Below are 17,350 nucleotides of genomic sequence, written 5' to 3' on the forward strand. Positions count from 1 at the left end.
AAAAGCAAAACACCAGAGTTATGGTTTTTCATTCATTGCTCCTCTCTAAAAGCTAAAAGAAAAAAAAAATAATTAAAAGCCAATCAAAACATTGTATGTATCCCAAATTAATATTAATAAAAGTCAGCTCTCCATGCAAAAAAAAAGAGCAGCACACAACTCTTATCGTGGAAAATGGCAGCACAAACAGATTTTTATTTACCTTTTTATACAAATTTCTGTCTTTTTTTTCACTGCTTAAATAATTATCTATGCGAGTTTGGCATCGCCTTAATCATACTGATCTGGAAAATCATGTTTCCTGATTTTTACCATGCATTGAATATCGTAAAAACAAAACCCATCCCACTTGAAACATTTTTTTTCCATCTTTTTTCTGTAAATGTTATGGTATAATAGATGGTGTCATTCTAAACTACAACTTGTCCTTTAAAAAGAAAAAAGGAAAAAAGACAATCCCTCACATGTGGCCGAAAAATAAAAAAGTTTTGGCTCTTAGAAGAAGGGGAGGAAAAACTGCGAGTATAAAAACCAAAATTGGCTGCGAAGGAAAGTTGTTTAAAGGATTGATTTCTGAAACCTTTTCTGCAGGGATGCCATTGAAAACAACATGACATTTTTGGGTCTGATCGTTATGCAAAACAAACTGAAACCAGAAACTCCAGCTGTTCTTGAAGACCTGCGCAAAGCCCATATCCGTATGGTCATGGTCACAGGTGAGCCGAGGAAATGCAGAATGAAGAGGTTCGCCCAGAATATATTCAGCGACTTGCACTAGTTATGTGATGTAGAAAAGTGCATATTATAGTTGCTCAAAAAATTTAAGTAATTTCTTTTTTGTTGCTGAGAAGAGTGTTCGGGGTGAGGTCATTTTTTGGTTGACAGATTTATATTTTGTCATTAGCCGGAAATTGGCAGAAACTTGAGCACAAATCTGGGCCAACTCATTGCAGTCTTAGAATTAAACTGCTGGTGCCCGGACCACCTAAAACACACATTTATTATAAGGGGTCTGGCCTCTAAATTTTGTGCGTTTTACTCCAGCTTGCTTTATATTTAAACTGCTATATCCAGAGCTCCTTTTAGCAAATTATCCATTTTATTTTTGTGTTTCAAATTGTATTCTTACGCTAATCTGTTCTACAGGAGACAACATGTTAACTGCGATTTCTGTTGCCCGAGACTGCGGAATGATCCTACCTCATGATAAAGTTATTGTAGCTGAAGCACTACCTCCTAAAGATGGCCAAGCTGCCAAGATTAACTGGCACTATGCGGACACCATGCCAAGGAACAACCTGAATGCAATAAACCAAGAGGTTAGTGTTGTAATCAGAAGTATTAATAGCATATTTTTTCCAACGTCTTAAGCTGATAGGTTGTAAAGACATGACACAAAAATACTCCAGTAAATATTAATAAATATTTATACCAATTTTATATTAATGCAAAAAAGAAAACTCAAAATGATAGACCTAAAAAAGTTGCTAAAAAACATGATGTAAATACAAACATGAGAAAAATATAATGAAAAAATGGAAAATAAAGAAATGACCATATCTGGAAGGTGATGCCAAAATGTTAAATTATAGTAATATTATTAATGCACATAAATATGGTATATAATAATAAATTATATATTTCAGAGCAAAAAATAAAGTGCAAAACCACAATGGCAATTGAATAAGACTAATCCCATGGGTCCATGATATAGACTGAAATACACATAAATATGGGTATACTTATATAATATATGGTGGTATAATATATGCTTCAGAGAAAAAGTAATGTTCAAGTGCAAATGCCACAATGGTAAGTTCAGAAAGAAAATGGCCATTTCATGAAGGGGTTAAGTAAAAAATAAAGAAAATCGAAAACAGAATTTGTATTCTACAATGTACATATCATGCATTAGTAACTGGACCATGTTTCATGTTTTTCTGAAGAAGGAACACACATGTTTGATTGGTTTAGTGCTTCTGTACATTAAAGGATTAGTCCTCTACTAGAACAACCCCTTCTCATTCCTCATATTTGGCCCCATTAGAATAAAAACACGTATACTCTCCTCCGGTGCTGGCGCCGTTCCAGCAGTGTCGGCACTTACCTTCCCAGGGCTGACATGAGGTTGTTACGTCACACAAGCCCTGCCGTCACTGTCTCCGCCTTCAGACTAATTAACATCAAGGGGAAGTCGGAGAGCAGCCGCAGCCCTGATTTCATGTTGATGTTCAATACGTCCGAAGGCGGTGATAGTGACGGCAGCGCTGATTGGGGGCAGGGCTTGTGTGACGTAACAACCTCACGTGAGCCCCATGTACATGACTGCAGAAACCGCTGGAATGGCCCCAACATTGGAGGCAAGTATAGGTGTTTTTATTGTAATGGGGCCAAATATGAGGAATGATGTCTAAGTTGTGGACAACCCCTTTTAACATCATGCCTCTTCAATCCTCAGGTTATTCCTATAAAGCCAGAGAATGACAGTCTTGCCGAGGATCTGGCTATTGATTACCATTTTGCGATGAATGGAAAGTCTTTTGCAGTCATCTTGGAACACTTTAAGGACCTGCTTCCAAAGGTATACAAATGTCAAAGACGGAGCATCACTTTCAAACAGAAACCAGGTGTGAACAAGTGCATACGAAGAGTAGCCAGCTCCATTTATAAATAACAAATAAAGTAGCACTCTATAGTTCTATAGCATGACCACATGAAATATATGAAATTGGAATTGCATTACTGCTTTAGAAAACAGGAAAAAACAAAGATACTTAGTGCATAAATTGGCCAATTCATGTATGCCCTGAAGCCACGACAAGGCGATCTTCTTTGCTGGGGTCCCATCCTAATGCGATTCATCTCCTGGGCTGATGTCCTAAGTTTATATGGGTAGGTAGGATCCTGCTGAGATTAAAACCGCCATAGGCTGTTAGGTAAGCCAGGATACGACTGATTAGAAAAACACTGTAGATAATTTATCATCTAAGAAATGTTCTTGCCTAATATACATAGATATATAATGATTGATTATTTGCTTTTTAGTTGGTATTGCATGGTACTGTGTTTGCACGGATGGCACCTGATCAAAAGACGCAGCTGGTGGAAGAGTTGCAGAATGTAGAGTAAGTAATGTCTTCCCATCTTGTGGAGTACACTTGGTATTGCTCATCAATATAGTCCATGCTTCGTGGTCTTATAATGTAGATAAATTTCAAATTGAATTGGTACCATGTAACAGGTGGGGGCATCAGTGGACCGCCTTGGTTAGCTCATTTTGAAAGGGGTAGTCATGTTTAAAAAAATAAATAAATTATATATTTATATTTTTATCTGAAGGCCTTTAGACATGTTTACTGTTAAATCCTATGAGCAGCAAGCAAATCTAATAACTGCCCAATGATTTTAAACTTCTGGGTGTTCTGCATTTAAAGGGGTTTTCCCACAAAGTACATTTTAATTAATAGATCTTAAAGTAAAAATAAGTTCCACAATTTGTGTAAAAGAACAAAATGTTCCTGTGCTGAGATAATCTTATAAATGTGCCCCTGCTGTGTACTGTGTAATGGCTGTATCTGACCGTGTAGGAACATGGTCTGATCATACCACAGCTCCTGGGCAGGCGAGGAAGCAAAAGAGTATACAGACAGGACAGCACGGGGATCACAGCTGATTCTTTCTGAAGTAAAACAAGTTTTTAAACAGGCAGGGAAATGTTTTGCTTTTTTAATAAATTTGCAAAAATTTTTACATTTTACAGTTTTTTTTGTCAAGATGGGGTGCAGAGTGTACTTTAATGAGCGAAAAAAATGAACTTTTTAGAATTTACCAAATGGCTGCAGTGAAACAGTGAAAAATTTAAAGGGGTCTGAATACTTTCCGTACCCACTGTATACACATTACTGAACATATGCTGTGTGTAGCGGTAGCTCATCCGATCCCAGTGATCATGTGATGGCGGAGCTGGGAGCGAGAAGGAGCTGCTAGGGCCTAACATACCCACATCCACTTCACAGGTTAAAGGGGTATTCCTATCTCCAAGATCCTATCCCAATATGTAGTAAGTGTAATAATATTAGCAAATATCTCCAATTAGAAAAATAGTATAGTTCTTCTGATTCCGATGTCTTTCCTCATGTGCAGGTATTGCAGAACATTAGGTATCCATAGGTGCGACCACTAGCGACTAGCTGTCACTATATCTGTGGTCGTAACCATGGATACCTAAGGTCCTGCAATGCCTGCACATGAGGAAAGAGACATAGCGAATCAAAAAAACTATACTACATTTCTAATTGGAGGCCTTTGCTCTTATTATTATTACACTTAATACATATTGGGATAGGATCTTGGAGATGGGAATACCCCTTTAAATCAGGGCCTGGTTTGCCTTGTAGCTGCAGCTAATATTCCACTCCCAGTTACAGGGAAAATCGACAATACTAATAATTTATTCAAATACTGAAATGCCCCACAAAGGTCTTTCATGACCTTATGGGGGCACAATATGTGTAAAATCAATGAAGGTAAAAAAAAGCTAAATTTAAGAATAGATAGGCAGACCAAATTGCAATATCTAGCCATGTCCTTGTAAAAATAAGTGCCCAATGCATGAAAATAAATGTAGAGCAAAAAAATTGCTATAGAAAAGGGAACAAAATTGAAAATGTATTTTATTTGTCATTTGTGATTTATAAAAAAAAAAAAAAAAAAAACTGTGAAAATTATGCATATTTTTTTCTTTCTTTATGTTCTATCCCCTCACCCCGGTGTCAGTGGAATAAAAGAATTCTATAAAAATGACTTCGCTTTTAAAAGTACATGTATGAAAAAACTAAAATTGTCTGCTGAGGATTGGGGAAAACAGCCCGATCTTGAACATCTTTAAAGAGTGCATGTCCAGTCATATTGTGTACCATTTTTTATAGGGAATTACGTTTGCATTCCTCGATAACTACATATCCTAGAACCTGGCTGCAGAGTCCAAATACCAATCATGGTTTTTGTTTTACTCCTGGACTCTCTCATAGTATTATATATTTCAATGGCTTTCCTGCTTTATTTTACAGTTACTATGTTGGCATGTGTGGAGATGGCGCAAATGATTGTGGGGTAAGTGATAAATCAAATGGCTTTATTGACCTTTTTGTCCACCTATTGAACATCTCTAGATCAGGATAATTTAGCTGCTGCAGTGAAATGAGGCCTGATTCTGGCCACAATCCATACAAGGGGATGATCAGTGAAGGGGTATATATTACAAGATATGTTGTTTTCCCATACTAAAGTCTTGTAATTGCAATGCTGATGGCATTTAGTAGTACTAACTAAGAAACGTTTGAAACACTATTTTTACGTATTCTGACTTTGATTTCTGTGTTCTTGTTTCTGACATTGCATATATTCACAGGCACTGAAGAGGGCTCATGGAGGGATATCATTGTCTGAACTAGAGGCATCTGTAGCATCACCTTTCACCTCCAAGACTCCTAACATAAAATGTGTGCCGGACCTGATAAGGTATAATCGTCTGCTTCCTTATGAAAACAACTATTTATCTACATTCCAGTCCTGTAAAAAAAAAAAAAAAAAAAAAATCTTAAACCACAAGAATTTGGTGTAATGATTATACCCTTTTAAAATTTTATTGGGTATTAAAGGGAATCTGTCAGCAGGTTTTTGCTACCTCATCTGAGTGCAGCCTGATGTAGGCAAAGAGAAGCTGAATCCGATAATGTATCACTTAGATTACTGGGTGCAGCCGTTCTCACACAATCATGGGTTTTAAATTTAGCAATGAAGCTGAGCTGAGAAAGCTAACCCCGCCCACACCAGGCTCTGTATATACAATGTCCATAGAAAGTGAGCTTCCTATCACAGGAGAGGGCTTGTCGGACCAGGATGCCAGGGCTTCTGTGTCCCAGCAATGATAAGTTCCTGGTGGTAAAACAATCATTGCAAGCAAACAAAACCACAAAGCTTGATAAGAGGCATCTCTGAAATCTGTATTTTAACCCCTACGGCATGCCGCCTTCAGATTACATAGCAATAGGCTGCTGACAGATTCCCTTTAAATAGAGAAGAAACAGAATTTGGTACATATAGGTTTGTGTGCTTTCAGAATTGTATTTATAGACTTATTTTCTTGTCCAAAACCAATATTAAGTTATGGACCCCTTTCATCTGCTGCTGCCTTTACTAGCAGTCATAGTATAGAATTGCTTTACCTCTGATACAACCTCTGAGGGATCTCTCCATGTATGAACTTTTTCCCTGCCCTGCCATGGCTGCTCTGCCCTCTCTGCACTAATAACACAGCCTGTATGATTCTCCCCTCTCCCTGCACACTCTGCCATGGCTGCTCTCTATCCTTACAGTGATGCACAGCCTGTATGATTTCCCCCTCTCCCTGCAATGGCTGCTCTCTATCCTTACTGTGATGCACAGCCTGTATGATTTCCCCCTCTCCCTGCACACTCTGCCATGGCTGCTCTCTATCCTTACAGTGATACACAGCCTGTATGATTTCCCCCTCTCCCTGCACACTCTTCCATGGCTGCCCTGCTCTCCTTACAGTGATACACAGCCAGTATGATTCCCCCCTCTCCCTGCACACTCTGCCATGGCTGCTCTCTATCCTTACAGTGATGCACAGCCTGTATGATTCTCCCCTCTCCCTGCACACTCTGCCACGGCTGCTCTCTATCCTTACAGTGATGCACAGCCTGTATGATTTCCCCCTCTCCCTGCACACTCTGCCATGGCTGCTCTCTATCCTTACAGTGATGCACAGCCTGTATGATTCCCCCCTCTCCCTGCACACTCTTCCATGGCTGCCCTGCTCTCCTTACAGTGATGCACAGCCTGTATGATTTCCCCCTCTCCCTGCAATGGCTGCTCTCTATCCTTACAGTGATACACAGCCTGTATGATTTCCCCCTCTCCCTGCACACTCTGCCACGGCTGCTCTCTATCTCTAGTGATGCACAGCCTGTATGATTTCCCCCTCTCCCTGCAATGGCTGCTCTCTATCCTTACAGTGATACACAGCCTGTATGATTCCCCCCTCTCCCTGCACACTCTGCCATGGCTGCTCTCTATCCTTACAGTGATGCACAGCCTGTATGATTTCTCCCTCTCCCTACACACTCTGCCACGGCTGCTCTCTATCCTTACAGTAATGCACAGCCTGTATGATTCCTCCCTCTCCCTGCACACTCTGCCATGGCTGCTCTCTATCCTTACACTGATGCACAGCCTGTATGATTCCCCCCTCTCCCTGCACACTTTGCCATGGCTGCTCTCTATCCTTACAGTGATGCACAGCCTGTATGATTCCTCCCTCTCCCTGCACACTCTGCCATGGCTGCTCTCTATCCTTACACTGATGCACAGCCTGTATGATTCCCCCCTCTCCCTGCACACTTTGCCATGGCTGCTCTCTATCCTTACAGTGATGCACAGCCTGTATGATTCCTCCCTCTCCCTGCACACTCTTCCATGGCTGCCCTGCTCTCCTTACAGTGATGCACAGCCTGTATGATTCCCCCCTCTCCCTGCACACTCTGCCATGGCTGCTCTCTATCCTTAGTGATGCACAGCCTGTATGATTTGTCCCTTGCACTGCACACTTTGCCATAGCTGCTCTCTATCCTTACAGTGATACGCAGCCTGTATGATTTCCCCCTCTCCCTGCACACTCTTCCATGGCTGCCCTGCTCTCCTTACAGTGATGCACAGCCTGTATGATTCCCCCCTCTCCCTGCAATGGCTGCTCTCTATCCTTACAGTGATACACAGCCAGTATGATTTCCCCCTCTCCCTGCACGCTCTGCCATAGCTGCTCGCTGTCCTTACAGTGATACACAGCCAGTATGATTTCCCCCTCTCCCTGCACACTCTGCCATGGCTGCTCTCTATCCTTACAGTGATACACAGCCAGTATGATTTCTCCCTCTCCCTACACACTCTGCCACGGCTGCTCTCTATCCTTACAGTAATGCACAGCCTGTATGATTCCTCCCTCTCCTTGCACACTCTGCCATGGCTGCTCTCTATCCTTACAGTGATGCACAGCCTGTATGATTCCTCCCTCTCCCTGCACACTCTGCCATGGCTGCTCTCTATTCTTACAGTGATGCACAGCCTGTATGATTCCCCCCTCTCCCTGCACACTCTGCCATGGCTGCTCTCTATCCTTAGTGATGCACAGCCTGTATGATTTGTCCCTTGCACTGCACACTTTGCCATGGCTGCTCTCTATCCTTACAGTGATACACAGCCTGTATGATTCCCCCCTCTCCCTGCACACTCTTCCATGGCTGCCCTGCTCTCCTTACAGTGATGCACAGCCTGTATGATTTCCCCCTCTCCCTGCACACTCTGCCACGGCTGCTCTCTATCTCTAGTGATGCACAGCCTGTATGATTTCCCCCTCTCCCTGCAATGGCTGCTCTCTATCCTTACAGTGATACACAGCCTGTATGATTCCCCCCTCTCCCTGCACACTCTGCCATGGCTGCTCTCTATCCTTACAGTGATGCACAGCCTGTATGATTCTCCCCTCTCCCTGCACACTCTGCCACGGCTGCTCTGTATCCTTACAGTGATGCACAGCCTGTATGATTTCCCCCTCTCCCTGCACACTCTGCCATGGCTGCTCTCTATCCTTACAGTGATGCACAGCCTGTATGATTCCCCCCTCTCCCTGCACACTCTTCCATGGCTGCCCTGCTCTCCTTACAGTGATGCACAGCCTGTATGATTTCCCCCTCTCCCTGCAATGGCTGCTCTCTATCCTTACAGTGATACACAGCCTGTATGATTTCCCCCTCTCCCTGCACACTCTGCCACGGCTGCTCTCTATTTCTAGTGATGCACAGCCTGTATGATTTCCCCCTCTCCCTGCAATGGCTGCTCTCTATCCTTACAGTGATACACAGCCTGTATGATTCCCCCCTCTCCCTGCACACTCTGCCATGGCTGCTCTCTATCCTTACAGTGATGCACAGCCTGTATGATTTCTCCCTCTCCCTACACACTCTGCCACGGCTGCTCTCTATCCTTACAGTAATGCACAGCCTGTATGATTCCTCCCTCTCCCTGCACACTCTGCCATGGCTGCTCTCTATCCTTACAGTGATGCACAGCCTGTATGATTCCCCCCTCTCCCTGCACACTCTGCCATGGCTGCTCTCTATCCTTAGTGATGCACAGCCTGTATGATTTGTCCCTTGCACTGCACACTTTGCCATGGCTGCTCTCTATCCTTACAGTGATACACAGCCTGTATGATTTCCCCCTCTCCCTGCACACTCTTCCATGGCTGCCCTGCTCTCCTTAGTGATGCACAGCCTGTATGATTCCTCCCTCTCCCTGCACACTCTGCCACGGCTGCTCTCTATCTCTAGTGATGCACAGCCTGTATGATTCCCTCCTCTCCCTGCAATGGCTGCTCTCTATCCTTACAGTGATACACAGCCTGTATGATTTCCCCCTCTCCCTGCACACTCTTCCATGGCTGCCCTGCTCTCCTTACAGTGATGCACAGCCTGTATGATTTCCCCCTCTCCCTGCACACTCTGCTACGGCTGCTCTCTATCTCTAGTGATGCACAGCCTGTATGATTCCCTCCTCTCCCTGCAATGGCTGCTCTCTATCCTTACAGTGATGCACAGCCTGTATGATTTCTCCCTCTCCCTACACACTCTGCCACGGCTGCTCTCTATCCTTACAGTGATGCACAGCCTGTATGATTTCCCCCTCTCCCTGCAATGGCTGCTCTCTATCCTTACAGTGATACACAGCCAGTATGATTTCCCCCTCTCCCTGCACACTCTGCCATGGCTGCTCTCTATCCTTACAGTGATGCACAGCCTGTATGATTTCTCCCTTGCACTGCACACTCTGCCATGGCTGCTCTCTATCCTTACAGTGATGCACAGCCTGTATGATTTCCCCCTCTCCCTGCAATGGCTGCTCTCTATCCTTACTGTGATGCACAGCCTGTATGATTTCCCCCTCTCCCTGCACACTCTGCCATGGCTGCTCTCTATCCTTACAGTGATACACAGCCTGTATGATTTCCCCCTCTCCCTGCACACTCTTCCATGGCTGCCCTGCTCTCCTTACAGTGATACACAGCCAGTATGATTCCCCCCTCTCCCTGCACACTCTGCCATGGCTGCTCTCTATCCTTACAGTGATGCACAGCCTGTATGATTCTCCCCTCTCCCTGCACACTCTGCCACGGCTGCTCTCTATCCTTACAGTGATGCACAGCCTGTATGATTTCCCCCTCTCCCTGCACACTCTGCCATGGCTGCTCTCTATCCTTACAGTGATGCACAGCCTGTATGATTCCCCCCTCTCCCTGCACACTCTTCCATGGCTGCCCTGCTCTCCTTACAGTGATGCACAGCCTGTATGATTTCCCCCTCTCCCTGCAATGGCTGCTCTCTATCCTTACAGTGATACACAGCCTGTATGATTTCCCCCTCTCCCTGCACACTCTGCCACGGCTGCTCTCTATCTCTAGTGATGCACAGCCTGTATGATTTCCCCCTCTCCCTGCAATGGCTGCTCTCTATCCTTACAGTGATACACAGCCTGTATGATTCCCCCCTCTCCCTGCACACTCTGCCATGGCTGCTCTCTATCCTTACAGTGATGCACAGCCTGTATGATTTCTCCCTCTCCCTACACACTCTGCCACGGCTGCTCTCTATCCTTACAGTAATGCACAGCCTGTATGATTCCTCCCTCTCCCTGCACACTCTGCCATGGCTGCTCTCTATCCTTACACTGATGCACAGCCTGTATGATTCCCCCCTCTCCCTGCACACTTTGCCATGGCTGCTCTCTATCCTTACAGTGATGCACAGCCTGTATGATTCCTCCCTCTCCCTGCACACTCTGCCATGGCTGCTCTCTATCCTTACACTGATGCACAGCCTGTATGATTCCCCCCTCTCCCTGCACACTTTGCCATGGCTGCTCTCTATCCTTACAGTGATGCACAGCCTGTATGATTCCTCCCTCTCCCTGCACACTCTTCCATGGCTGCCCTGCTCTCCTTACAGTGATGCACAGCCTGTATGATTCCCCCCTCTCCCTGCACACTCTGCCATGGCTGCTCTCTATCCTTAGTGATGCACAGCCTGTATGATTTGTCCCTTGCACTGCACACTTTGCCATAGCTGCTCTCTATCCTTACAGTGATACGCAGCCTGTATGATTTCCCCCTCTCCCTGCACACTCTTCCATGGCTGCCCTGCTCTCCTTACAGTGATGCACAGCCTGTATGATTCCCCCCTCTCCCTGCAATGGCTGCTCTCTATCCTTACAGTGATACACAGCCAGTATGATTTCCCCCTCTCCCTGCACGCTCTGCCATAGCTGCTCGCTATCCTTACAGTGATACACAGCCAGTATGATTTCCCCCTCTCCCTGCACACTCTGCCATGGCTGCTCTCTATCCTTACAGTGATACACAGCCAGTATGATTTCTCCCTCTCCCTACACACTCTGCCACGGCTGCTCTCTATCCTTACAGTAATGCACAGCCTGTATGATTCCTCCCTCTCCTTGCACACTCTGCCATGGCTGCTCTCTATCCTTACAGTGATGCACAGCCTGTATGATTCCTCCCTCTCCCTGCACACTCTGCCATGGCTGCTCTCTATTCTTACAGTGATGCACAGCCTGTATGATTCCCCCCTCTCCCTGCACACTCTGCCATGGCTGCTCTCTATCCTTAGTGATGCACAGCCTGTATGATTCCCCCCTCTCCCTGCACACTCTTCCATGGCTGCCCTGCTCTCCTTACAGTGATGCACAGCCTGTATGATTTCCCCCTCTCCCTGCACACTCTGCCACGGCTGCTCTCTATCTCTAGTGATGCACAGCCTGTATGATTTCCCCCTCTCCCTGCAATGGCTGCTCTCTATCCTTACAGTGATACACAGCCTGTATGATTCCCCCCTCTCCCTGCACACTCTGCCATGGCTGCTCTCTATCCTTACAGTGATGCACAGCCTGTATGATTTCCCCCTCTCCCTGCACACTCTGCCACGGCTGCTCTCTATCCCTAGTGATGCACAGCCTGTATGATTTCCCCCTCTCCCTGCACACTCTACCACGGCTGCTCTCTATCCCTAGTGATGCACAGCCTGTATGATTTCCCCCTCTCCCTGCAATGGCTGCTCGCTATCCTTACAGTGATACACAGCCTGTATGATTTCCCCCTCTCCCTGCACACTCTGCCATAGCTGCTCGCTATCCTTACAGTGATACACAGCCAGTATGATTTCCCCCTCTCCCTGCACACTCTGCCATGCGTGCTTTCCTCCATGCTCTAATACAGCTCAGCTTGTGTGATCTCTCCCTCCCTAAAGGACGTGTGCAACCTTCTTTCTTCCTGACAGCAGGCAAACATTTATAGATCATTGTAGGGGTCCTGTGTGCGTCTTCCTTGCTCTTCAGAAGGCAGATGTTTCCCCCCTTCCCCCAGAATACGATTTACCAACAATCTCCTCCTTGAATGCAGGGAATCATATTTGTCCATATCTTCTGTATTAGGTAGCAGTTAAAAGCCTATGTTCAAATATCAATGATAAGTAATAGTGTGATTGCCACGTAAATAGGGGATCACTTCTAAACTTGAGAATCTCCAAAAATTAACGGGATAAACGCTGCAAAAAAAGCTCATCATAACGGGAATTGGCCCAAGCAGATGGACAGTAAATCCGTTTCAGTGCAGAGCTGTACTCTTCAGTGATTACTGTACGTGTTTCCATAGGACTTCATGGCATGCCTCTCACACTATTCTCTTGTTACAGGGAAGGACGTGCAGCGTTAATTACATCTTTCTGTGTGTTTAAGTTCATGGCTCTGTACAGTATTATCCAGTACTTCACAGTTACTCTACTGTATTCTGTGAGTATTTATTGCAGGTATTATATGATTACATCACTATAATCTTCTTGTATTGCTCCCTATGGAGCACCCTGGGGAGTTAACCAGGGCTTTCTACAATTGCAGTAATTGTGCCTGCTAGTATATCTCTTAGGGCATCCTACAGATATTCTTGTACTAATAACTCTTGGTGACAGGTTCTCTTTACTGTGTGTTTTTCACTATTTTTTAGTGTGTAATTACTTTAGTTGGTCATGTACCCTCTTATGGATGTTGAGATAAATAATGTTTTATTCTTTCTTTCTGCCATTTTTCAGTACATTTTACTTTGAAGTGATTTAATCTAAAAGGTTGACTTGTATCTAAAGCAGCAGAGTAAATCAGATGACCTGATAGACTACAAGATTTAGTACCCTTTTGGCTCACAGTAGGTTATTTAACAGCAGAACCGCTGAGGATTATTCTGGTGCTGGTATTTTATCAACATACATGCGTACACTTCAGAAAGAGTTTCTCCTTAAGTAGACCGGCAATCAAGCATAGGGATACTTATAAGTCATGCAATCTTCCCTGGAAACAAAATATACAAGCATCTCTCTTGCCTCCTATCAAAAGTAGAAATCCTATAACTCAATATTGATCTTTTAAGGAGATCCTGACATCAGGTTTTTGGAGCAACTTAAAGTTACTTATTGGACTTTTTGCTGTAGTTTATCTGCTGCTCTTAGTCCGGTCAATGAGGAGTTCCTGATATGTATTCCTTGATGTTCAGGAACTCGAGCTATCCTTTTCCCCACCGAGTGACCGGTTTCCTTGTGCACTGCATAGCCAGAAAGCTGCCAATGAGCGGATAAACAGATAATGGTGATATTATCAAAACTACAGCCAGGAGCCTAGTAAGTGACACACCACTGAAGTCTGGGTCTCTGTCAATATTTTATACTTTCCCCAGATTGGTTAGCATGATGAATTTCCTTTTTGAGTAGATTAAGGTTTGGGTTTATAACCAGAGTCCTATCACGGTTCTTTAAAAGAGACAGACACTGTTTTGTGGTTCTTGCTCTTCATGAGTTTCTCCGTTTAGGAGTCAGCCAAGCAAGTTTTGGTAGACCTATAGGCCATGTAATGCTCCCCGAGAAAATATGCCAATAGCCTCTTCATGCTGAAGAGAACAGGGTCTCTAATGCCATTTATTGGCGGTAGCCATCCTAAAATTCAATATTGACCCTTTGGGCAATGTACTGACTGAATTGTTTTTAGTTTTTTTTTTGTGTTTTTTTTTTTATAACCCCTTAGTAACCACTAGACGTCTTTTTACTGACCTGTGATATAAGAGACTAGATTTCCCCCGACAGGTGGCAATCCAGTAACTGTCACCTGTACATTATAGCTGACAACTTAATGCATCAGCCACAATCAGTGTTGGCACCGACCATGGACATTTAACCCCTTAGATTCTGCTGTCAATAGTGACTACAGAATCTAATTAGTTAACAGAGTGTGGGGGCTTCCTCTTTAACCTCATCGGCACCCTGAGATCTTAATCGAGTGTTCCTGATGTTTGCCATGGCAGGTAACAGCCAAATAACGGCCTTAGAGGCTACCGGCTATAGCGGCCTGTACAGAGGTTATCAAAATTTAGGAGGTAAAAATAAACTTTTTCATTCTTTTCATGACACTTTCCATTACTTCCTGAAAAGAACCAGAAGGGTTAATGAACTACCTGAAAGCAGGTAGTTGAGGGGTACAGTTTTTAAAATGGTATCACTTTTGGGTGGTTTCCAACATATAGGACCCCCAAAGTCACTTCAAAACTGAGCAGATCCCTATAAAAATAATTTTTGTAAATTTCCTTGAAAAAATGCTGCTACATTTTTAGACCTTCTAAAATGTTAACAAAACAACCCTTTGTAAATGGTGCTGATGAAAGGCAGATATGAGGGAAATGTTGTTTATTAATGTTTTGTGTGGTGTGACTATCTGGATTAAATGGATAACCATTCAAAGTTTGAAAATTGCTATTTTTAAAACATTTGTCAAATTTCTGATATTTTTTATAAATAAACTCAAAACATATCAACCTACATTTATCATTATTATAAAGTATCATGTGTCACAAAAAAACAATCTCAAAATCAATGGGATATGTTGAAGCATTCCAGAGTTACTACATAGTGACACTGGTCAGATTTAAAAAAAATTGGTCTGGTCACTAAGGGGTTAATTTAATTTGCTCAAAAAATAACCTAAAATGTTTGACACTTTCTATTCATTTCAATGTTAATTATCTTTGCTGTTCATATGCAGAATTTTTTGAGTGTTTTTTCTCCTAAGTTCCTAGTCTTTATACCACAGTGTGTTTAAAATGCCCATTTTACCTTTCTACCCTGCTAATTCTTCTTTTTGCTTTGCTCTATGTAGAAACAGGAAGTTTCTTGTCCCTGTCTGCCCAGTTAATTCTTCGGTTTTCCATTAGGTCTAAGCCATCATGTGATTAAAAACTGACTAGCTGACTCCTTCTATGGTTTAGGTAGAAACAGGAGATCAATTTTATCTGCATGAGCCATAAGCACTTCAAAAGTCCCTAGAGAGCAACTAGGTCAGGAGTTGAAGAGGGAAATGATTTTTGTAGGGACAAGATACTTCCTGTTTCTACATAGAGCAGTGAAAAGAGCAGCATTTACTGGGTAGAAAGGCAAATTGAGTAATTGTAAGTACACAGTGCTTTATAACATGATGATTGCTATATATTAACAGGATAAAAACTTTGATTGGAGGAGGAGTGCTTCTTAAATCATTACTAGGTTGAGTGCTCATTTAAATGATAAGTTGTAGCTGAAGATCAGCTTCTCTGTTTAGTGATGGCATTATAGAAATATCTCCTTAATGTCTTGTCATATCCACATTGGCTGTTGTATATTAATAAGGGCATGACTGACTATTTCCAAATCTTCTTTGATTGTTAGATTCTCAGCAACCTTGGAGATTTCCAGTTTCTCTTCATAGACCTGGCAATTATCTTGGTGGTAGTGTTTACAAGTGAGTTTCTTATTTTAATTTTTCAGTTTTTAGCAATATTTTGGGTATGGGGACAGAGGGGTTAAAGTGTGCACTGTTGGTACTACATATATAGCTTAACATGCCTATGTTTCTGAAAACTTTCAGTAAACACATGCAAATAACATACTGAATATGAGCAAAACAATCGACCAGGGTACACCATCTAGACCAGTGATTTTCAACCTTTTTTGAGCAGCGGCACACTTTTTATACTTAGAAAATCCTGGGGCACACCACCAACCAAAATAGCACAAAATGACACTAAAACAGTCATATTATACATATAGTTAATAATATAGATTCTAAATTTATTTTACTCACTCAGTGTGAAACCTGGGCCTGTTTCGATAAACACAAAAGGGATATCCTGGCAGGAATGGTGGAAAGACACACACGAAGCTCTTCCTCAACAGTTCTCAGTTTCTCCCTGTTTTTAGTTTTTATCGCAGTCAAGCTTGAGAAGCCCAGCTCACATAGATATGTGGTTGAAAATGGGAGCAATGTCAAAATAGCTTTGTTGGCCAGAATGGGGAACTCCTTGGCAACAGATAACCAAAAACTGTCCAAAGGAAGATCAGCAAACTTTAGCTTTAAACTGCGATCTTGCTTCAGTTCAACGAGTTCCTCTTGCTCCTTTAAAGTCATGTCCTTTCCAGCAACGGATAATGAGCTGTATGGGTCCCTAACCCAGTCAAGGCATTCTGTGAAGGCTGAAGAGAAATAGAACGATAACTTCTCCTCAAGAGTTTTCAAATGTCTGCCAATCGCTTCGCACATTGCAGCAGTATTGTCATCATGCAGTTTCTCGGTGAGTGGGAACATCTGAAGGTTGCCACCCTGCACATGTTGTTGCCAGAGCTGCACCTTTAAACGGAATCCGTTCATTTTATCAGTGCTTGTAAGCAGGTTTTCATTTCGACCTTGCATCCGTGTGTTTAGTTAATTCAGATATTGAAATATATCAGCCAGGTATGCCAGCTTTGCACACCACTCATCACTTGCAAGCAGCTTTGAATAATCGGACCTCTCGTTTGTAAGAAATATTTTAAGTTCCTCTCGCAACTCATACACACGGGCCAGCACTTTGCCGCGTGACAGCCACCTGACCTCCGTGTGGAGCAATAAGATTTTATGTTCCGCTCCCATTTCTGTACACAAAGACGCAAATAAGCGACATCTCAAAGGTCGCGTCTTCACAAAGTTCACTATGCGCACAGCATCATCCAACACAGGAGCTAGATCTGCTGGTAAGGTCTTTGCAACGAGGGCCTCACGGTGCAGGAAACAGTGGGTAGCAAGAACATCTGGGTTTCTTTCTTTAACCCTACTTACAAAGCCTTTGATGCGCCCGACCATGGCTGCGGCTCCATCAGTG

General features: G+C 43.4%; 1 protein-coding gene across 2 annotated transcripts in view; it reads left to right on the forward strand.

Moving 5' to 3' along the window:
* Nucleotides 1-17,350, forward strand: part of ATP13A3 (ATPase 13A3) — a 117,409-nt gene that overhangs the window by 77,055 nt on the left and 23,004 nt on the right. For both annotated transcript variants that reach the window (XM_073675053.1, XM_073675054.1), the window contains exons 20-27: nt 592-716; nt 1,147-1,319; nt 2,459-2,581; nt 3,046-3,125; nt 5,070-5,112; nt 5,411-5,520; nt 12,840-12,936; nt 15,882-15,954. In XM_073675053.1, the coding sequence (XP_073531154.1) occupies nt 592-716; nt 1,147-1,319; nt 2,459-2,581; nt 3,046-3,125; nt 5,070-5,112; nt 5,411-5,520; nt 12,840-12,936; nt 15,882-15,954 (824 nt within the window). The remainder of the gene's footprint in view (nt 1-591; nt 717-1,146; nt 1,320-2,458; nt 2,582-3,045; nt 3,126-5,069; nt 5,113-5,410; nt 5,521-12,839; nt 12,937-15,881; nt 15,955-17,350) is intronic.

The sequence above is a fragment of the Phyllobates terribilis genome, unplaced genomic scaffold (genome assembly GCF_046119375.1).
Source record: "Phyllobates terribilis strain yellow unplaced genomic scaffold, ASM4611937v1 Scaffold_3__8_contigs__length_932513732, whole genome shotgun sequence".
Classification (NCBI taxonomy): Eukaryota; Metazoa; Chordata; class Amphibia; order Anura; family Dendrobatidae; genus Phyllobates; species Phyllobates terribilis.